The 23,968-nt window shown below is 42.0% G+C and overlaps 1 protein-coding gene across 1 annotated transcript in view; it reads right to left on the bottom strand.

Moving 5' to 3' along the window:
- LOC145413828 (extracellular matrix organizing protein FRAS1-like) overlaps nucleotides 1-23,968 on the bottom strand; it is a 596,816-nt gene that overhangs the window by 265,823 nt on the left and 307,025 nt on the right. The window contains exon 29 of the mRNA XM_080283490.1: nucleotides 14,039-14,202. Coding sequence (XP_080139616.1) covers nucleotides 14,039-14,202 — 164 coding nt within the window. The remainder of the gene's footprint in view (nucleotides 1-14,038; nucleotides 14,203-23,968) is intronic.

Genomic DNA, 23,968 nt, shown 5'->3' with positions numbered 1-23,968 from the left:
CATCCAACCTCACTGTACATTCACTAACTTCACCTCTCTCAAAGACCATCACTTTACTCTTCCCTACATTCACCTTTAGGTTCCGTTTCTTACACACTCTCTCAAACTCATCCACCAAGCCTTGCAGCTCCCCTTCGTATATTAGGTAAATACTTAAATATTTGGAACGACTTAGACAAAGAGGTGGTGCATGAGAAAAACATTCATGTGTGTAAAGGTAGACTTGATAAATGTGGATATGGAGACAGGACAACACGAGCATTGCTCAATTCCTGTATACTACAAATAGGTAAATACACACACTACATAACTCCTCATCTTCAAACCCTTCAAGGTCCTGCCAACATCAACACCTCTGGAGGAAGTGAGTTATCTGTATTTTGTTGATTTGTATATTGACCTACTTCCATATTTCTATATTTTTTACACAAATAAGTATTGTTTTATACACATACACATATGAGATGGATGAAAGTGCAGCTTCAGTATGACTACCTTGCAAAAAGACTGGTGGTCATGTCAAGTTTCTGAGAGCACTATCAAAAAGCTTATGATATTTTATGTGTATACTTTGAGTAAAAAAATGAAAATAATAAAACCAAAAGAGCGAAAATATGTAGGTGTGGGTGAGGCAGGGAAAGGGAGTGTTTTTATCTTGCTTGCGGGTGAGAAGGAGTGTTCTACGTTTGTCATCCATTTAATCGAAAACTATTGGACATATCGATATCCTGTAAGAACCATGATAAAGATCAGTGAATTCTACATATGTACAGGACATAACAATATAATATCTCTGATGAAATGTCATTGTTACGTAAGTGGGAATATAAAGGTTACTGTGCGAACATGATGAAAGTGCAGCACGGCCATGAGTACCCAATAGTTTTTTGCAATTTACTCAAAAACTATGAGGCCTATCAAAAATCAGCAGGGACCTTGAGAAAGCCCATGAAATTCTACACAAGATTATGAAATAAAAACATAACGTGTGCAAGAAAACTTTTGTGGAAAAGCTCCCTGCACAAAAATCAATTTTTTCAAAATATGGCTTTCAGTTTTTGACTATTTTCTCGAAAACTACAAATCATATAATAGCCGGACTTTCCCATTAGAATGCTGATGAAATTCTCTATCAAAACTTCTAATAATATTTTTCTGTATGATGGAAAACATTCGAACTAGGATGTTGGGACATAAAATTGACGTTTGGAAATGTTTATTCACGGTGGCCTAATGTACTTTTATATGTATTTTTCTGTATTTTTTTTTCGCTTATCGGCTAGAACAAACATCGGAAATAAGATATAAAGGTTTCCTGGCAATATATAGAGGTTTGGGTGGCGAAAATAAGGCAAGAATACGTGTTTTCAGCAGCGCGCGGGTGGGCTGGCGGGGAGGGGGATGGAGTAAAATCATGTCGGCAAAACTTATAAAACTTATGCACGCGTGAGAAGGTTAATAGATTAGTAACACATGATTTTCCTTTCAAAAAGCAAATTGTCTTTCTGTTATCATATTGTGTTTTGCAAATGATTAACCCAAATTTTCTGTATCTGCTTCTCTAATACTGTATCTTACTTACAACACTGGCCAGTGATATGGTCGGTAATTAAGTGGATTTTGTCTATTTCCTTTCTTGAAGCAGGGAACAATGTTTGCTTTCTCCCAGATAACAGGTAGTTTACCTTCTCTCAAGGATTCTCTGAATTTTAAATATATTGGTCTGCTTAGCTCTTCTACATATTCCTGTAATACCCAACATGAAATCTCATCAGGACCATTAGCAATTACTTTGTCCAATTTGCTCATCTCTTCCTGGACCTCTTGTTTCGATATACATATATTTGTTAATATGTGTCGGCAAGACTGATCGTATTCATCTCTCTCAAATCTACTTCCCTCTGTAAAAACTGATTGGAAATTTTTGTTTAATACTTCACAAACATCTTCTTCACTGGTATAGATTCTCCCCTTATCCATGATGGACTGTATTGTATCTCTGACTTTTGTTCTGCTTTGTATGTAGCTGTAAAACATCTTTGGTTGATCAGTACTTTTATTTATAATGTCTTCCTCAACTGCCTTTGAGCCTCTCTCCTTATCTATCTATCTATTGCCAGATGCCTTAATCCCATACAGGGTGGCCACAAACAAATCGCCTCCACGTTGCCCTGTCCCCCGCCATTTCACTGCCCTGCTCCCACTTACACCCCCCTCTCTCATATACCTCTCCACTCCATCCCTCCATCTCAACCTCGGCCTCCCCCTCCTCTCCCACCCTCCACCTCACTCACATACACTCTCCTCATCAGTCTCTCGCTCTCCATCCTCTACACATGGCCAAACAACCTCAGTGTGTTCCTCCTAACGCTTCCTATCACATCCACATCCACACCACAATGCCCTTTATATCCTCATTTGTCAGCCTGTCTCTCCATATGACTCCACAGGCTACTCTTAAATCACTCATTTCCACTGCTCTCACTCTTGACTTGTGTCCTTCCAACAACGTCCAAGCTTCACTTCCATACGTTAGAGTTGGTATCACAATACTGTCATGTAGCAACTTTTTCATTTCCATGCTCACTTCCCTATTTCTTATCACTGCTTTCAAGGAACCAGCAACCTTTCTTCCCTGCTGTACCCTTTCAAGCACTTCATCCTCCAAACTTCCATCCTTACTCACCACACTCCCCAAGTACTTAAACGTACTCACATTTTCCATTTCCTCACCATCCAACCTCACTGTACATTCACTGACTTCACCTCTCTCAAAGACCAGCACTTTACTCTTCCCTACTTTCACCGTTAGATTCTGTTCCTTACACACTCTCCCAAACTCATCCACCAAGCCTTGCAGCTCCCCTTCGCCTTCACTTAACAACACAGTATCATCTGCAAACAACAGTACAAGGAGTTTCCAAACACTACCCTCTCTCACTAGAGCCACTCCAACATCCACTGCCCTACCTTGTATCTCTTTTATAACCCCATCCATGTACAGACTGAACAACCATGGAGACATGACACATCCCTGTTTCAACCCAACCTTCAAAGAGAAAAATTCACTCAGTTCACCATCCACACGCACTGCAGCCTTAGCAACATCATACATACTCTTCACAGCATTCAGCAACCTCCCATCTACTCCATATATTCTTAATACTTTCCACAATCCTTGTCTATCCACTCTGTCATAGGCTTTCTCCAAATCCATGATGGCTGCATACAACTTCTTTCCCTTCTCTAGAAACTTTTCCACAGAAGATCTAAAAATGAATATTTGATCTACACAATCTCTTCCCTTCCTAAAACCTCCCAGTTCTTCTCCAACTAATTCCTCCATTAATTTCCTAACTCTGTCAATAAGTATTCTACCATATACTTTTCCTATTCCACTAAGAAGACAAATGCCCCTATGATTACCACACATCTCTTTTTCCCTTTTTCCTTTGTACAGAGTAATAATTATACCTGACTTCCAATCCTCCAGGACTCTACCTTCCTCCCAGGCCAATCTGCACATCTTCCACATCCATTCTACTACTATCTCTTCCCCATACTTCAGCATTTCACCACACACTCCATCAATTCCTGGGGTTTCCCCATTTTGACTTTCATCATTGCTTCCACAACTTCCATCCTACTGATTTCTTCCTCTCTTCTCACATCCCTCCTTCTCCCAACCATTCCCAGGCCACTTATACTCGCATTACTTTCATTCCCTATGTTCAACAATTCCTTACAGTATTCTCTCCATCGGCTCACTTTTTCTCCCTTCACCACTAGTAATCTACCATTTTTATCTTCCACTACCAAGCTAACTTCTTTGGCACCCTGCCTAACTCTCTTTACCTCTTTCCAGAACATTTTCCTACAGTCCCTCCACTTTGCACTCAAATTCCTTCCAATTTCCTCATCCACTCTCTTCTTACTCTCACTTACTAATCTTTTCACCTCTCTCTTCCTCTCTACATATAACTCTCTCTTCTACCTCTCAACTTCTTCCACGCCCCTGTTTCTCATCCACTCATTGTATGCTTTCTTCTTTTGTGCCACAGCCTGTCTCACCTCTTCATTCCACCATGTTGTTCCTTGCACCCCCTTCCGTCTTCTCTTCACCCCACACACCACATCACATGTTGCACATATTTCTTCTGTGAATATCTTGCACACACCTTCCACATCCCCCATGTGCTCCAATTCATATTTACCCAATCATTCCTCCAGTTCCCTGTTATATTCTGCCTCTTTCTCATCCTCTTGTAACATTTCCACTCTCCCTGCATATACTATTTCCTCCCATCCTTCCCTTCTTCTATTTCTCCATTCAGTTGGACCCTGATTCTGACCACCACTTCACAGAAAGTCCACCCCCCCAACCTCTATACCCTGTTGCATCCATTACACACCTTCGTATCCTTTCATCCACACACACTTAATCAGTCATTGCCTTCCTTTCATTCAGTTCACCACCCACCCTTCTCAACACTCGCCATGTATACCTATGGATCATTTTGTGCCTGAAGAGGGTACTGACTATCACCAACCCCCTCCTGGCACAAATGTCCGTAGCACTGCCATTCTTGTTTACCTCAGCAGGCACACCCCACTCACCAACTACTCCATCCACCTTTACATTCCCTACATTACCATTCATATTGCCAATCAAAAACACTCCCTCATTCCTTTCAAACTCTTCCATGCACACTTCCACATTTGTCCAGAAGTCTTCTCTCACTCTGCTTGCACGATCTTGCGTTGGCGCATACACACACACAATCACCCACATTTGTAGCCCAACTTTCAATCTTACCCACACAATCCTTGAGCCAACCGATCCATACTTTCTTATATTCTCCTTTCATCTGTTACTTACCACAATACACACTCCTTCTTTTGCCCTCTCATTCTCACCTACTCCTGCACATATACCCCATCCACACTCCCATTCTCTCACACTCTCACCTCACCATTTAGTTTCAGTTTATCCACATATATCCACTTTCGCACCCTCAAGCACCTGGAAAATCTCTCTCTCTTTCACCTCATCATTTGCATCCCGTACATTCCAAGTCACCATCTGTATCATGTCCATTGTTCGGTCCTTAGTCATCACCTCTTGGTCAATCCTGGTCTGAAGCTTTGTGTTCGTATTTTTAGTTAGTTGTTTTCTGAGGAGGAGCACTAACCCTCCACTAACCCACATATTGTCACGTAAAGAACATGTGTTGGTTGGTTATAAGGTTACCACCCAGCATTGTGAATGCTTTCCTGGTTTACAGAATATCATTTGGCTTGCCATTCAATGTAGAGCTACCCTAAAAACGGAGTACCACTACACTAAGTGCGTGGATTTGTCATTAACAAACCTGTAAAACAGTTTAGGTACTTCCATACATTTGCCAAATACACTGTACCTTTTTCGAAGTATTTTTCTTCCTCTCTATGTATTCATGTATATTCATTTCTACTTCTTTTATATTCTTCCTTTGTTCTACCATTACCTCTCTTTCTCCATTTGTTCCATGGCTTATCCCTTTCTTTTTTTGCTATCATACACCTTTTGTTGACCTAATCATTTCTCCAGTTCTCTTTCCCACTAACTTTTGGCACATACTTTTGCACTCCCATGTTATAGAAGTCTAGAAAGATATCTGACTTCTTCTGTATCTCTCCTGTTACCCCAAATTCTCATGAATCCACTTCTTAAAAAAATTTTCTCAGACCTGTAAAGTTTGCTTTCCCAAAGTTGTATCTTCCATGCCTGTGTAGCTCATCTTGTCTCCTCATTTCCTTCTATCGTTTGGAACTCTATCAGTACATGATCACTCTTTCCTATAGGAAACAGATATTTAAGAGATTCAATTGCATCAGGTTCTTCAGTTAGAATTAAATCTTGTCTTGCTGGTGTGTCATTGCCTCTTAATCTTATCCTTTTTTTGACCCACTCGTTCATTACATTGTCTATTGCTATATTTAACAGTATACTTCCCAGTGAATCTTCACTACTTCCTGAGCCCCACTCCTCCCAGTTTACCTCTTTATAATTAATGTCACTCATCAGGATTATGTTGTTGCTTTCCTCAACCACCTTCTGTAGGTATTTAACCATGTCCAACAATATCTGATATTCCTTCTCACTCCATGCCCTTGTCTTGGGGAGGGACATACGCTACTGCGATGTCATTCTTGCCTTTCCTTCTGGTTTCTATTACCATGTTTATCACTTCAGCCAAACCTTCTCCCAGTTCCACATTATCCACACTTAGGCTCTTTTTCACTGCTATCATCACTCCTCCTCCTGTTTTTTTCTTTTCTATCTCTTCTCCATAGTTTATATTTCCCATCTCCCATTTGGATTTCAGTGTTCTCTCTTAGCTTGGTTTCTACAAAGGACATAATGTCTGGCTCTTTTACCCTCAAGAAATTGTCAATTTCCAGCCTTGCTGAGATTTGACCATCTACATTACTGTGTCACTTTCAATCTTTTTGCATTGTTTTTTATTGTGTCGTCTTTCCCTCTCTCCTTCAGTACCATTTCCTCAATTTCTGATCTATAACTCTCCAACAGAACCTGGTCTTCTCTTCCTTCGTTCTCAGGTCATTTTTTTCCTTAAAGTCCTTTACAAGCTTCTTTAGTTTAGCTCTTTCTTCCTCATTTGCATCTCTCCTTATTCTAAGATTTTTGAACCCCTCCCTGTCTGCTAGTTTCCATGTCTTGTTGATGATTTCATTTACCGTGACCTGATACTGAAATTTAACTTTCAGTGGTCTTGCCCCTCCCTCCTCATATCTTCCCAGCCTAAACACTTCTTCAATCTCTTCTTGAGCTTCATGGTTACCCTCCATAATTATTGATACTATTTCCTTCACCCTTCTCAGTTCTTCTCTTTCTCTTTCTGATCTTCTTGACAAAGGTTTTTCTTTCAAACATGAGATAATCACACATTTTTTCTTGTCTGCTGCATCTCTGACATATGATTTTTTACTTTTTAGTGCCTTCACCACCTTATGACTTATTTTATCTTCCTGTTGAGAATTCTTCCATCCCTTGTGATGTTCTTGGATTTCCTTGATATATTCCTAATGCATCTTAGTTTTAGATTCATGCTCCTCAAGTTTACGTTTCACCTTGTCCCTTTCCTCTTCCAACGTCTTATCTTCCCATTTAAGCTGTTTTATTTCAAGAGAGAGAAGAAAAAACTAATCACCACAGGCAAGGCATTATAGGATGCCATGGTATTGGTAATATGAACAACAATGGCCTTAGACTGCTTTCTCTACACTTGGAACAAAGTTTGGTCATCACCAACACCATTTACAACATAAGAATAAACACATGACCATATGGATGCACCCACAATGTAGACATGGGCATCTAACTGCCCATACCCTGAGATCAAAGAGTTCTTATAACCCGAGCTATGAAAGACGCTGAGTGCTCAACAGACCATAACCTTATACTCACCAAACTGCAACTAGATATATGCTCACAAACGTGCCTTAGATCATTCTCCAAGAAACTAAAATGCAGTATTTTAAAAGATGCAGCAGCTTGTAACACCTTCCACAGCATAATTAGACATGCTCTCTCCATGCTCACCACTTAACCCAAATGACAATGCAACAAACCTAGATGCATAGTGGCTGAACATTAAGACACTGCTTCAAAGAGCTGCAGAACGAACCCTAGACTTCTCCACTTGGCACCACAAAGACTGCATTAATGAAAATGCTGAGGGCATCCATGACCTTCTTGCAATGAAGAATAGAACATTTAACAATTAGTTAGCTCATTCTGGCTTCTTAACCCTGAAAACTGACTTCTAGAATCTCAGAAGTAAAATCTTGAGAAAAATGCATGACACTGGTCAACTCTGGAATTGTCTCCCTCTGTCTGTGTTTCTTACTGCCTATGATCTCGTCTTTCAAACACAATGTGTCCGGGCATCTCAAAATGAATGGATCTTGAAGGTGGCTCTCTGTTATCTTGTTTTTGTTTTTTCTTGGAGAGAACAATGTTGTAGGCTCTGGGCCTTTGGTTCCTTCTTCCTGGTATATATATATATATATATATATATATATATATATATATATATATAAATGGACAGAGCATGCAAAAGGGCTGCAAAGCCTGTCTGATATTAATAACCAACATGGGTTCTACAAGTTCATACAAACTAAGAGTATCTATGGGTCAACCAAATGCTACATAACTCTTATTCAGTCAGCCCCAGGAGAGGTCCTGAAAGACAAGCAAGCAATCCTAATGAGATGGGCACAATATTTCAACACCTTTTAATCAAAGAAACTTAGTGAAGCACAATATCACTGACAACATCTCAAATACTCCTCAAGCAGCAGATCTTTATGTCCCACCTACACTTGCAGAAACTGTTCAGGCCATCCAATCTTTAAAAAATGACAGAAGCCCTGGCCCTGATGGCATGCCATCTGAACTAATCAAAGAGGGTGGCCAGTTACTTCATCAGTACCTCCATAACCTCACACTGACTATCTTGAACCAAGGACAAATTCCATCTGAATGGCTTACATCAGATACTGTAACTGAATACAAGAAGAAAGGATATCATTCAAATTGTGACAACAGCAGAGGTACAGTATCTCCCTGTTTAGGAATGTACGTGCAGTACTCGACAAGATAATGTTATCCAGACCGAATACATATGACTGAGTCAAGACTTCCTGAAACACAATGAGGATTTTGGAAGGAATGAAGTACCTGTGATAAGATCTTTGTTGCCCGACAGATACATGAGAAATACCATGAGCAGAACTGTAACTTATATATGTACTGCACTTATAAATCTTGCAAAAGAATTTGACACTGTCAACAGAGAACTTTTATGGAGTGCTTTTTCAAAATTTTGAGTTCCAAACAAGTTTCTTACCATCCTGAATGCTCATGTATCGATATGTGGGAGCAAAGCCAAACCCATCAACATGGACAGGATGTGCTCTGGCTCCTGTTATTTTCAACATCTATCTCACTGCAGTTACCCTTTGAGTCACCAACAAATAAACCCTGATGTTGGAATAAAAATCAAGTTCAGTCTAGATGGTACAGTCCTTATCTTGTTTGAATAAGGTCCATCCATCCATCCATCCATCATCCAATCCTACATTGCCCCACAAGGAGCGTAGGAGCCTGGGGCTAGGTAGTTGGTCTCGGCATGTAAGATGAGAGTGACCAGCCTCACTCATCCCTGAGTGGCATTACATGAGCAACCAACCCCAACCACCCCTTGGATGGTCCTTATTTATATATTTACTACTGGTCATGCTGACAATATAGGACATCTAAAGTAACTGATGATGGTCTGAGGTGGGCTGAAAAATCATAATTCAATATGCATATCAGATTATCTTTCATCTTTTGACTACTACTTTGGAAGCTGCAATACCCATTTCTCATCCTTCATCCTTTCAAACCATTTCAATCTACCCCTCCTCATCACAACACCAATTCATTCAAGTCCCATCCCTTCTCACAACTCTTCAGTCACAATCCTAGCCCCCCCAAGGCCTTGCATTCAAGGATAAACTACACATCCACCTAATCACTGTCAATTTTGTATGTCTGAGCCTACGAATAGCCTCTTCCTTCACTGTCAAGGTCTTACTACAATACTGTATTACACTTCCAAATGCCACATACAAAGATCCCTTCGCATGGAGGGACAGCCCTCTCTGTTAGGTAAGACAACCACTTCCTGAACTTCCTTCAACCAATCCTTACCCTAGCCACAGAGATTGCTCTGGCCCCACCTCCAGCACATAACATGTTCCCCAAGCAACAAAACTCCTCCATACATTCAAGAGACTCACCAGCAAGACCAGTCCTTATACACCCAACAATCTCTACTTGCACTCCAACACACTGCACACATGAAATCAGCATTACGTCGCACCCCATCTCTACTACCACATCAATTATGCATCCACTTACACAAATACTGTACTGCAAAAGATGAAGTTACCTCCCACACCCTTGTGGCAAAATGCACATGGCCACACTCCCTCTCCTTTGACAGTACTACCACCAGCCCAAAATATCATCACTTGTTTTATCCACATTAACTCTCAAACCTTTGTGTCCCATTCCATCTCTCCATTTCCTAAATCTATCCTCCATCTCCTCATTTTCTGCAATAAACGCCAAGTCATCAGCATACAACATCTCCCATGGAAGTCCATTCCTGGAGTCATGTGAGAGAGCTTTAAGCACTATGACAAACAAAATGGGGCTCAAGATCGACCCCTAATGCACATCTACATTCACGGAAAACTCGTCACTCAAACCCCCATTCACCTCACAAGGGTGTGAGGACCTACATACATGACCATAACCTCTCCATCTAGCCACTCCTTAATCACACGCTTTCTCATTGCCGGCTTATCCATCTCCTTAGGGACTCTGTCAGAACCCTCCAAATCAACAAAAACAAAGTACAGCTCCCTTTTCTTTCTTGTATGTTTTTCCTGAATCTGTCAGACAACAAATAAAGCATCAATGGTCCCTGTGCCGGGCATAAACCCGAACTGCATTTCATCAATATTCACTGTTTCCCTTATCATACCTTCTAGGATGCTATCCATTACCTTTACTATCTGATCCAAAAGTTTTATGCCTCTACAAATTCCTCTTTCCAGAGCATCATCCTTCCCCTTATACACATTTACAGGCACACATTTCTGCCAGTCATGTGGGACAACACATTTATATGCATACTCAAATTCAGTATCTAAACCCACTCCTATATCTCCTGAGGCCTTTAGCATTTCTGCACTCAGCCAAGACACACCTACTGCCTTCCCTAACTGCATCCTGCCTATTGCCCTGCTCACAATGGCAACATCAATCAAATGCCTTGGATCAAACAAAATATATGCTGATTCCAAACCTTCTCTTTTCCAGTCAAACTCCTCATTCAGCAGCTAATTATAATGCTCTCTCCAGGCATCTTTAATATCTTCACTGTCTGTCACAAATTTTTGCACTCTTTTCTGACGAGTGTTAGTCTAACAACAACAAATGTTAAATTTAAATAATACGAGTCTCTTACAAAAATTAGGGTACAAATAATACTCTAACTCACCCATAATTATCTCCTTACATCCTAGCTAGTAACCCCAACTTGGCCAAATCATAAAGATTACTTAGCTAGACAGAGTTGGAATAACAGATGACAATGAGCTTGAGGCCTCAGTCGGTTTGCCTGGGCCTTTCCAAGCATCCTTGGTGCAAGTATTTACAACGTGCAGCTTAAACGAGCTTTAGGAACAGAATGAAAAATGGTGAGTCTCCCTCCCCTCATAGGATTCCAAGATGCCAAATATTATTTAATATTACAATTACTTAAATACAGTCACCGCTTGCACAATATGCGATCCTAGTGCACGTAACTCACAACATGGACGGCAAAAGTTGAGGCCAAAAAAAGGTCGCAAAGCAAAAATGATACACATAACACAGATGAAGGAAGCTAGCCACTTTTTAAAAATCAGTACTATGCTGCGACAATAGAGGTAACACAGCCAGAGGCCCCAAATTATGGTTCAAACAGTCATAACATGGAAAAATAGGGTCATAACACAGTGGGAATGCACAAAATGCTAAAATAACTGGACAATGGTTAAATGATGGCAAAGACTCATCCAACTGGGCATTGTCTTTGTGTGAATTTTCTAACTGGGAAACAATCATCTATCTGGATATCATATTCATGGGGCAAAACCTTGACAACTTCCCGTCCCCTTCATTCATATCTTCCATATTCCTTGTCTATCTGCTTCGTCATATACTGTACTTTCTCCAGATATACACAGGCATTATACAACGTCTTCCTTTTCTCTAGATACTTTTCCACTAAACATCTTAGGATGAATATCTGATCTACACAGTCTCTTCCCCTCCTAAAGCCCCCTTATTCTTCTCCAACTAATTCCTTAGTTATTTCCCTAACTCCCTCCATGATTAACCCTATCATGTTTCTGCACCGGGCACATTATGTCTCTGCTGGAGTCAGCCACTCTCACACTGACTTGCAGTGTGATATTTTTCTTTGATCTATCTGTATAAATACACTTTTCATGGCAGATTGTTGGTTTTGGTGTCATTTTAAAGCTGAATAGTTGTACTTATAGTAGTATGTTCAACAATGGAGAACAAAGAAAATAAAATGTGAAAATAACAAGTTGAAGTTAGGCGAAAACCAAAAACTGTAAACCATGCCGGAGAAAAATATTCGGCAAAAAATAAGTAATAAAGCTACAGTATATAAACCTGGTTTAAATCAGGCAAAACTAAAATAAATTATCTTTACAATGATATATAGATTATGGTAATTTCTGCATTTTATTATGTGGTAAAGTGAAAAGAAAGAGATGTACAATTTTATTTAAGTCTCAGCCGCATATTTTCTACACGGTCTTTTTCTTTGATCAATCAGTGTAAATACATTTTTTATGACAGGATGCTGGTTGTGGTGTTGTTTTGAAGCTGAATACTTGTACTTTATCATAGTATGTTTAAAAAACAAAAATAATGAAAATAAAAAGTCAAAGTGACGAGTTGAAGTTAGGCAAAAACCAACAGTTTTATACCATGCTGCAGAAAAATCTTCGCCAAGAATAAAGTAATAAAGAAACAAAGCCATGAGCCAGACCAGCTGTGCAGCACCCGCCATGCATAAAGCAACCATTCCGTGATGTCACACGCAAGTCTCTTTGTTATAATGCGTAAATGCGATTTATGGTGAATAGTTTACAGAAGTATCTTAAAAAGACTGTTTAAAGCATCAACAGAATTTCTGAGGTTGGATTGGAAATGACGAACAAAATCGTCATTGGAATCTCAAAGGGTTAACATCATCATCATCATCTAACAATCCTACAATGTCCCATGAGGAGCGTAGAAGCCCGGGGCTAGGCAAGCTGGTCCTGACATTTATGATGAGAGTTACCAGCCTCACTCATCCCTGAGTGGCATTACTTGAGCAATAAACCCCAACCACCCCTTGGATATAAACCTTCACTGGCTCAATCCGATTGGAGCACTAAACCATTAGGCGCCAAAATTTGGTTATATGGTTACCACCCAGCGTAATAAATGGTTTTCTGGTGTACGGGAAACCATTTGGCTTGTCACTCAGTGTAGAGTCACCCACAGGCAGAAGGAAGAGGAAAGAGTGAAGAAAATAAAAACAAAAGAGGGAGTTTAAAGTCACCCGCAGGCAGAAGGACAAAGAAAGAATGAAGGAAAGAAAGACAGAAGAAGATGGAAGGAAAGAAAGATGGAGGAGAGGAAAGGGCAGACACCCGAGAACAGCAATACATCGAGTGAGTGGTTGGTGAGCGCCCCCACTTAACACAGTCATACATAGCTACTGATAGGTCATCTCCTGATATACATTATGTATCTGATCCCGTAAATTTGATCCTGTAATGAAGAAATACCAATTTGGAATCACATTTTGGTGTCCATGTATTCCCTGTGACTGACAATGACTAGGTTATATTGAGTTTCAGTAAATGAAAACCATATGCCTGCATCTGAGATACACTGTACCAATATAAGAATCTTTACAAAGTGCCAGAATATAAATACTGCAGAAATACTGTGTAAAAAAAATAATCTGTATATGTATTCAGAGTAGCAGTAATGGCTACATTAGTGGTAGTGCACTACTCTTCCAAAAAAGCAGCTGCAGTGGTAGTGACACAACATTTTTATCCAGTTAGTGATAGCACTAGTGTCACTACTTTTAGCAGGTAGAACTCACAACATTGTTCATGATACTGTTTCATGGTTGAGTTTAGCTGGAGAAACTTGACTGTCTCCTAATATGCACATAAAGACAACTCCACATCATCTAATGTACTGGTAATTTCGGTTAATTACTATATCTCTGAACGAATTATAAAGTAATAAAATTACAGACTGGAGTAGAGGACAGTGCTACAACAATGAAGTGTAAACCAGCCTGGGTTTATGAGTACAACAGTGGGTTACCTGAATAGTGATGTTGAATCTATAAGATGGGGAGTGCTGAGTGCCGTCAGTGACATAGAAAAGGAATGAATCTTTTGATGGCTCTTGGTGGAGGTGACGAGACTGTAAGTAAGCCATCCGGCCTGTCAACACTGAACTGACTGGAAACTGCATGGGTGGTGATCCTGGAATCCACCCTACTCTAACCTCTGTAATGTATGAATAGTAACTGTACACTAATCATCATCATCATCATCATCATCATCATCATCATCATCATCACCATTATCATCATCATTCCCTTTCTTTTTCCCATCTGCAGGTGGTGTGAGGCAGGGTACAGAAAGCCAGGAAAATAAAAGAATATGATAGTGGGAGAACTATTAAACAGCATGCCCAACACAATGGGGCACACACCCATTCTTCACCTTTCAAGCCTCCCAAATCCTGGCTCCACCTGATAGGTATGCTTATCCATATGCAAATTCATATTTACCTGTCAGACAGAGTCAGTCTGATGACTATCAGATTTTAAAAAAAGGAGTATCAAACCCTTCTCATACATTCCTCTGCACAAAATTCATCAATCCAGCTTGATCCCTTGTCAGTTCCTTAGCCTCATCAACTTCCATACCTCTCTGAGATCCCACACATTCATTTACCATATCTGTCTTCTTGGCCTGCTACACCTACTTCCACCTTCAAACTCACTTATGTATACCTTTTTCAACAGCCTACAATAAACTCACTTGTATCTGATGTAAAGCTACCAAGGAGATGCCAGCAGTTGACATACTGAAGGATAGTGACATAATATCCTCAGTAATCCCACCAAATGGGGTCTAACCCCCTTTAAAACCCTATATTTATACTATATAACTGTTCAAACATGTAGAAACAACCTTAAATACTGTAACAGCCATGATAAAATATCACTGTACTGTACAGGAAGTCCCAGTGTTACAAGTACAGTAGATTCTCCAATTAAGTGTGATTAAATATGGACAACTCGATACCTGACTGTACATCAAATATCAGCCAACCTGCAATTTTTTACTACAAACTTGGAATTTTTGATGGATCAAGGCTGGAGTCTGGGATTTGAAATGCATCTAGGGCCACTTGGTTTCTGTCCGCAAACACAGTCTGGCTACGCTGAACTGAAAAATTACGGCCATCAATCAAAACGTAAACGGGGGTCATAGTAAAAGATCATTTGACGAAAAGATCATAGCCATTACGGTATTTGTGCTGAACTGGCTGTATACACTAAACCCTTGTGGTACAAAGGCTTTCTATGTGATGCTTCAGATCTGCATTATAGAAGTTAGGAACTAATCCAAATTACACCCATATGGTACTAAATTCATATTTATGTCAAAATTTTGCTATGCAAAATTATTTAAGCAACGACAGAAATATAACATGGGTTACCTTATTAACGGCATCTATTGCATCAGCTGTTCACATGGTCAAGGAAGTGGTTTCATGTGGATCAAGCACATAAGTGGTGATGCTCTAGCCCCACCAAAAAACATGTGAATAGCAGCATTGTGTATCGCACATTATATACAGATACATTAAAAATGAGTTAAATAAAGATACTAAGTCGTTGTGCAGATACCAGCTGTGTGTATTCTATGTATCCTTTCATTTAGAAATTAAGACACCTCAGTCCTGATCAAGCCTCTGCCAATACAACACATGAATGGCAGCGTCATATATCACTATCTATCTATCTATATACCTAGGCTGCTTCCCCCAAGGAAAGGGGGCAATATACTGTAGCACTGAAAATGAGCGTAATAAGTCGCCAAGTGTGCAGCTGTGCAGGTACCAGCTATGTGGATTCTGTGCATTCATTCTTTTACGACACAACTTATTTACATGCCATTAGTTACGAACCAGGATGAACGATCTTAACCAAGTGAATAATGACTGTTTTTAAGAAAGCATGATTTAAAAAAATAAATAAATAATAGCTGAGGTACCTAGCCCATGTTTAACTGAAAACATATATGTTTGGTGACAAAAGACAAAATAAAAGAGGATTATGCATGACAACTAAAAATTATGAAAGGAAGAGATATGGCCACATGAGTCGGAGATCAGACATTGACAAAAGTGGCAGCTTGGAGGTGTCTGTATGCACCAGCTGATGGACTCATTCCAGCAACATTGCCACAGCACAACTTCATGATTATGTTGGTATAAGAATCCAATGGCAAGTAGTTATTTACTTGGAAATACTGACACAGTATACTGAAAGGTAAGCAGTGCAAATGGTAAGCTATAATTTTTTTGTATTTTCATGTTCAAAAGAAGGAGTAGGAAGAAAAAAAAAATTATTTCACTTGTTTGTATTGTCACTGATTACCCTTAGCACCTACTTATCTTTCTCCATAAGAAGTCTGTGTAAACTTGAACTACAGTACTGTATTTAAATTCTGTGAGGTTTTTACAGTACTCTGTACTCTGATGGTACAGAGTATATAACCTTTAAGTAAGAGCTGTATGATATGTTGGGCCACTTGGCGGCAGCATGGGAGAGTGGGGCTCTACCCATTCCCACCAGAATGTATCCGGAACGAGTAAAGAAAAGCTGGGCAAAAGATTGTTTCCCTGAACCCCCTCCTACATGGGCAGTGATGATCTTATCTACATGCCTACCACAGCTACCCAGCATCCGTGCCTACCTACTTCCACTCCCAGGTCCAGCCGTCAACCTGCGGTGTCTCTCAGGTCATTAATTCAGACCCAACAGGACATCCCCACATTACAGCAGAGCTTGGCGTCACTAATATCCCGGCAGCAACCTCCGCCTAGGATTCCTGCATCTACTGCCCCTGGACAAGTGTGAGGCAGAGATATCTAAAGCAGCCTTTCATTCGTGGAAATGATCCATGGAGTGCTGGCTGAAACATAACGGCTGGCCACCGTCGGGTGCAGTCCTGCACATATACCTGTGTTGCATGCCAGCCCTACAGTACTCCCTGTATACCAAGTTCTCCTTAGTGCGGTGGAGCTCCCTAATGTCGTTGGAGGCATTGGATGCCACCAAAAGGACTGAGCTGCAAGAGTCGAACCAGGCAGTTAATTGGCGCAACTTTTTTTAGTGGAAATCAGTTACCCAGTGAATCTATCACTGCTTATTTCGTGAGATTCACCCAGAGTGCCACCGACTGTGAGTTTCAGTACCTCCATTGTAATGGTGCTCTAACGGAGTACAAGCTTTTGAGGAAGTTGATTATGGGTTTCCATACTCCAGTACTCAAAAGAGAGGTGTTTCAGTTGTGTAATAACTTCAGTTATGTGGATACTTTGTGTAAATATTGCTCTACATTTGAGGGGCCTCACAACGATGCCAGTGTTGGCAGGCCTTTTGGGTGGGAAAGTGCAGTGGTGGGTGGTGTGCCCCTGCCAGATGAGCTCCAGAGGGACGAGACTTTAAGCATGGTGGGAGCTCGAAAGCTCACTCCTGCTTCTGCCCCACCCTCGAGTCCCAACTGTGGTGGCTCCCACCCACCAGAAAGGTTGTCACGCCCTACAAACTCCCTAGCATGTAACCAGGAGGGTGGTGTCTCACCCTCTGTGGTAGCCAGCACTCAACACCAGCCAAAGAGGGATACACACCTGTGGAGGGTTAGGCATTAGCAGTCATCTGGTGCCTCCGCAAAGCCCATCTCTTTCTACTCGGATGCCCCAAATTAGTCGTAGTCACCGATCATCACCTACATGTCAAGCTCCTAGGAGACAGAGCACTGGACATCATCAACTCAAGCTGTTCACCTTGAAGGAGAAAACGCTGCAGTACAGTTCCAGGTGAAATATCTTCCGGGAAAATGGAACTGAGCAGCCAACTTCCTGTCCTGCTACCTTGCCCCCCACCGGGGGCAGTCTCAACTGTGACAAGATGTCAGCAGTCCTTTTACAATACTTGAACATGCCCGTGTATGGGGTCAACAAACCCCCAGCTCACCTGGCAACGGGGAGACAGCTGCATGGTGGGGTACTCATGGTCAGGCAGAACCACAAGGTGAATATACACTGGCAAAGGACCCTCCGTGACAGACAGCTGGCATTGGCTAAGTCTCACAGCAACGTCATAGAACACCAGGGAACAACCAAAAGCCTTCCCCCATTGCTACTAGGCACAAAGGTGTGGGTGCAGAACCAAGCAACCAGAGTCTGGGACCAACGTGGAGTCATCATCGTCGCCCTTCCCCACTGCCAGTATATTGTCAGGCTGTGTGGCAGTGGCTGCCTGTCGCTACACAATCGAAGACACCTACAAGTCGTCCATAATGAGTCCCCCTCAACACCCTTGCACCCACCAAACCCCACTAATGCAAATGACACTCAGACATCACAGTCACCACCCACAGCAGTCCCACCACCTGGTTCACCACACCTGGTGCATAATACGCCCACACCTGGATTGTCACACCCCACACGTTGGTGTTTGCCATTTACTCAGCCTCCGAGGAGAGTGTGTATGCAGCCTAGGTGGCTCTCTGACAATGTTTAACATTTACCATTTACTATTCTTATTTTGTTTGTAATGTTATGGTGATGTACAAAGGGGAAGTCCCATTTTCTTTTTTTGTGTTCAGTCTGTCTTCATATGAATGCTCTTATTATTATTGCTAGCATAGCCTGTATTTATGCCTTCTCTGTTATTCCATGTGTGTTTGTCCTATTTTCATTCATTGTCAGATATATAGCTATTGTATACATTGCAGTTATATACCTTGAGGGGGAGGATCTAAAGACTGTATGATATGTTGGGTCACTTGGCGGTGGCATGGGAGAGTAGGGCCATACCCTCCTCACCAGAATGCATCTGGAGATGAGTAAAGGAAGGCTGGGCACCCGGTGTATCCCTGAACCCCTTCCTACACTTTGGGAAAACGGGAGTTCAGTGTTTGATCACCACCAACTTATACCTATGATGATATGCAGAGCAATTTCAAACAACAATGAAGGTTAGTTGCATCTAAAACATGCATACAGTAAGCCCTCCAGGTTTACCTGGTATGTTTTCATATAGTGGCCTGTTTATGCAGTCATTTGTTAACTAGAGGTACCATGCAAACTGTTCCTGTGCATGCAGGGATATGTTTTTCATTATTAAAGATCACACCGACAGACTATGACAAAATAGGTCTCACTTCTTTCCCTGCTAACTATATTTCTCCCACTATTCCTCTTTCTCTTCCTTTCTTTTCCTCCCTCTTTACTTCTACTTCCCTCTTCTTATTCATTTCTGAGTCGCATCCAATAGTTATAAAGGAAGCAATAACAGAGAAAATTAAAAAAAAAAAAAAAAAAAAGGGAAAAAATACAACTTGCATCCCTTTATAAATGACCATGACAATATTTAATTAGGCTGATGCAGGTGATTTTGGCCACTACACAGCTGACATAAGCATTAACTCTCTCTCTCTCTCTCTCTCCAGTTAAGATAAGGGATAATATTTCTCTCTTTTTCTCTCCAGCTACATTAAGGTAAGGGATAATAATTCTCTCTCTCTCTCTCTCTCTCCAGTATATGTATAAAATATATATATATATATATATATATATATATTGTTGTGGCGCGTCATTCCTCCGACGTCCGATAAAGCACTGCTGAATCCTCCCCATTTTCCGCCTGTCTCTCGCCGCGAGTGCACGCTCGTCGTTATGGCTGCCCACGTGATCGCTTTTGTGGTGGTGCCTTACCTGCTGCAGGGCCTCCTGCTGCCCTCGGGCCTCCTCTTAGTGTGTGTGATGATGGCCCCGCCACCTGAGAAAAGGAAGAGAGTGGTGTTGACTCTGGAGAAGAAGTGGGAGATATTGGAGAAAGTGGTGGTCTTCTTCCCACATTCTCTGCGAGTTTAACCTGGCCCGGTCTACTTTGTTCGATATCAAGAGATCCCGAGACAAACTCATGCAGTACAAGGCTGACTACTCGTCGAGAAGCAAACGCAACGTGGAAAGGAAGTTTATGTTTACCCCCAAGTTTGCAGAAATCGACCGATCCACATTGATTTGGTATCGACAACAACGTGCTGCTGGTGTGATGGTGAGTGGAACGGAGCTGAAGGCTGCTGCTGAGAAGTTCGCCAGACTTCACGACGCCCTAGACTTCAAGGCATCTGAGGGCTGGCTCTTTGCGTTCAAGTTACAGCATGGCCTTACCAACCGTAAAGCACATGGCGAAGCATTGGACGCTAACGAGGATGGAGTTGACGAGTTTCAGCACAAGGTGAAGGGCTTGATCGACAGGAAGGGCCTAACTCTCGGTCAAGTCTACAAAGCTGATGAAACTGGCCTATTCTATCGCTCGCTACCAACGAACTCTAGCCGAGGAGATGGAGAAGCCTGTACCTGGCCGCAAGCTCTCCAAGGAACGGATATCTGCTTTGTGTTGTGCCAGTGCTAGAGTAGGACTCGCGCACGTTTGCGGCTGTGGTGTGGCCCGCACCTGTGTACAGTGTTGCCACGTTTTCTATACCGTTATCTCTCTCTCTCTCTCTCTCTCTCTCTCTCTCCTGGCGGGAAATGTGAGCCACCCTGAGTACTTTTGATTCTTTTATAAGTTATTTATAATTGTGCTTTCATTTGTTAATTTGGTTTTGTTATATTAAGTAGTAGATGGAGTGTCAAAGTTACTGTCTGCTGAGAGGTTTGTTACGTTACTGATTCATACACCCCGACGTAGTGGGGTGTGGGTGTAGGTGTGGGTGGGAGTGTGGATGTGGGTTTGTTGGGGTGGTGGTCCAGGGGGGAGGGGAAGTGTGAAGGGGGATTTGACCTGAGACACCCAGGAGGGATTAAGAAGGGAGGGAAGGGGAACGGGGGGCTGGATTCACCTACCACGTGGTCAGTATTAGAAGAGAGAGAGAGAGAGAGAGAGAGAGAGAAATTACGTGTATAGATATATGTGCATCAATAGGAACAATGTATATCAGTGTGTGCAGTATGTACAAAGGAACAAATGAATACAAATAAGGCAGTGACAGACCTCTCTCTCTCTCTCTCTCCTGGCGGGAAATGTGAGCCACCCTGAGTACTTTTGATTCTTTTATAAGTTATGTATAATTGTGCTTTCATTTGTTAATTTGGTTTTGTTATATTTAGTGATGCCGACAATGCATTCAATGCATGCCCCTCTCCTGCCTCTCTCTCTCTCTCTCTCTCTCTCTGTAGGGAAGCTATCTGTCAAGGCCACCGACTGGGTGTGGAAGTGTTGCCGCTCGCAAGTGAATATATATTTTTTTTTTTTTACTTCGGTATTGGCATATGCCTACTATTTTGTCCTACATATTAGCTTATGATAATAAATGTGATTATTCCTCGTCCTTAAAATTATGGTAAAAGCCAGTAAATGTGAGCATTTTTCCCAAGCAACACCTGTACAAGCTATGCTTGGGTCTATGGAGGTACGTACTTTACCTTAAGCCAGACGGGGTGTGTCAGTGCTGCCACTCACAAGAATTATATGAATTATTTCTTTTACTTTGGATATTGGCATATTTCTTCTTTTTTCAGGCTCATTCTATTATATCCATAACTGTAATATTATTAACCACCCTAAAACTACGCTAAAAAACATTAAAAGTGACTGCTATTTCTTTTAGCAACACTGTACAATATGTATGCCATGTTTCTGTGTTACTGTATAAATATTTTATGCATAATAAAATTACTGTTGATTCATCCATCAAAATACACATGTAAGTTTTATTCATCTGAATTTATCGAATTTGTGATGCCTTGTACATAAATAGCTTCCGTTTCACATCGCAAGTTGGGGAAACGTGGCACCATTGTACACAGGTGCGGGCCACACCACAGACGCAAACGGGCGCAAGGCCGACTATAACAGCATGCACCGGCTTAAGACCGTTGTTGTTGGCCGTGCAAAGCAGCCTCGGTGCCTTGGTGGGGTGATGGATGTCCTTCCTGTCGTCTGGTACCATTCTTTGAAGGCATGGTTCACAGCTGTGATCTTCAAAGACTGGTTTCACCGTCACTTCGTCAAGGAGGTCATCCATTACCAGACGAAGACACTGGGAATCCCGCGCGACCAGGTAAAGGCCCTCCTTCTCCTCGACAATGCACCTGCCCACCCTTGCGACAAGGACTTGGTTGCTGAAAATAGCTGTATTAGGTGCATGTTTCTGCCACCTAATACGACTGCTCTCATCCAACCAATGAACCAAGGAGTGATCGTGGCAACAAAGAGCCTATACCGTCAGAAGTTCCTGGACGAGGTGATGGTTGTTCTCGAGGACGAGGACGAGCGCAGGGAGGGACGGGACACACGAGGCAAGCGGACTTTGGAAAACCTTCACCGATACAACATCAAGTCTGCGCTGTACAACTGGGCTAGTGCATGGAAGGAAGTTCCTGTGAAGACTCTGGAAAATGGTTGGTCTCGTCTGCTTCTCAGAACGGATGTGGAGTACGATTTTCTAGGATTTGACGTGGATGACTTCCATGCACAGCTACGTATGCACGGCGACGATGTAGATGTGGACGATGTTCATGAGTGGTGGGATGACGACGAGGGCGATCCTGGGTATCAGACGTTGTCTGATATCGAGATCGCGTCTTCAGTTGCAGGTGTCAGTACCGAACTTGAAGATTCCGACGATGATGTGGACTCCTCTCAGCTGGACACTACTCCAGCCATCCCCAAGCTGAGCGCACTCCGGGAACATCTAGAGTTCGTCCTAGACTACCTGGAACACCCGGACTGCGACAGGGAGATGGGGCCCTTGGGACTCGTGGAGGAAGTGCGTGCTTTCAGGCAGCGCATCATCAATCGTCAGACTCATCGGTCATTGCGTCAATCAACCATTGACAGTTTTTTCAGGCCCGTGACTCCGCTGTGCCCAGCCCTGGCTCCACTCCGTTGCCTCCCCAAGACAGGCCCTTGTGCTCCGAGCCACAGCCCAGCACATCAGCCACAGTGGAGTCACCACTAGACGTGAGTTTGCAGCTGTCTTCAGAGTCGTCTGCAGTGGGTACGTCATCACCACGACCCAGCGATGCACCCCTAGGTTGCCTGCCAGTGATACTCTCGGACTCTGACAGTGAATAAACAGCAAGAACTTCTCCATTAGACCACATGGGAATTTAGAGTGTTGTGAAGTGAAAAAAAACAGTGTGTTGTGTTAAGGATTTACAGTTGTGAGAAAAAAAGACTCAATAGAAGAAAAATTTAATGTAAATAGACTTGTTTGTTTTGGCCTTGGAAAATTATAAGAATGGGAAAAGTTAAAGTGCAACACTTAGTAAGTTACAATGGAGCATTATTTAGACAAGAGTGCACACTGTGAAGAGAACGGACTTCTGTGTGTGACTGACTAAGTTCAGTGCAAGACTTCAGGAACAGTGTACTGCAAGTGCTTCAGGAAATCCTTCTTACTGTCAGAGTCCGAGAGGAGGCGGTTATTCATCGAGGTGGCCAGGGACTTGCTGTAAGTAGGCAGAATGTTTCATACTGTACTTTTTTCCATACTATACTTACCTCATTTCACTCTTTAATGTCCTTTATTGGTGTGAATAGGGTGTTAGTAGCTACGCATGTGCAGTAGGAATGTGTTTTTTTGAGTTAGGCTAGGTTAGGGTCCATAAGTACCAGAATGTTTATTAATGTATGAACATACTTCTAAACCCTCATTTTATGTTTCTTTTGCATTTATTTCAGTCATTTATGTGCCTTATTGGTGTGACTTGGGTCTTAAATAGGTGCTATGCATGTCCAGAGGGAGTTGTATAGGTGTTCCTCTGAGTTAGGGTCCATAAGTACAAATCCATAAGCTGGGGCCCAATATCCGGACCTACCTATGGCTCTATTACGTCGGATATTGGAGTGATTACTGTATGTACTGTACACATACAGTAGGCTCGCAGTGTGCACGAGAGATTGGGTGGTCCACGACCTCACGCACTGTG

The sequence above is a fragment of the Coenobita brevimanus genome, chromosome 97, assembly GCF_032717465.1.
Source record: "Coenobita brevimanus isolate Jiangsu-jjx chromosome 97, ASM3271746v2, whole genome shotgun sequence".
NCBI classification, from domain to species: Eukaryota; Metazoa; Arthropoda; class Malacostraca; order Decapoda; family Coenobitidae; genus Coenobita; species Coenobita brevimanus.
Note: the sequence above shows the minus strand (reverse complement) of the source record. Positions and strands in the feature narration are given on the sequence as shown.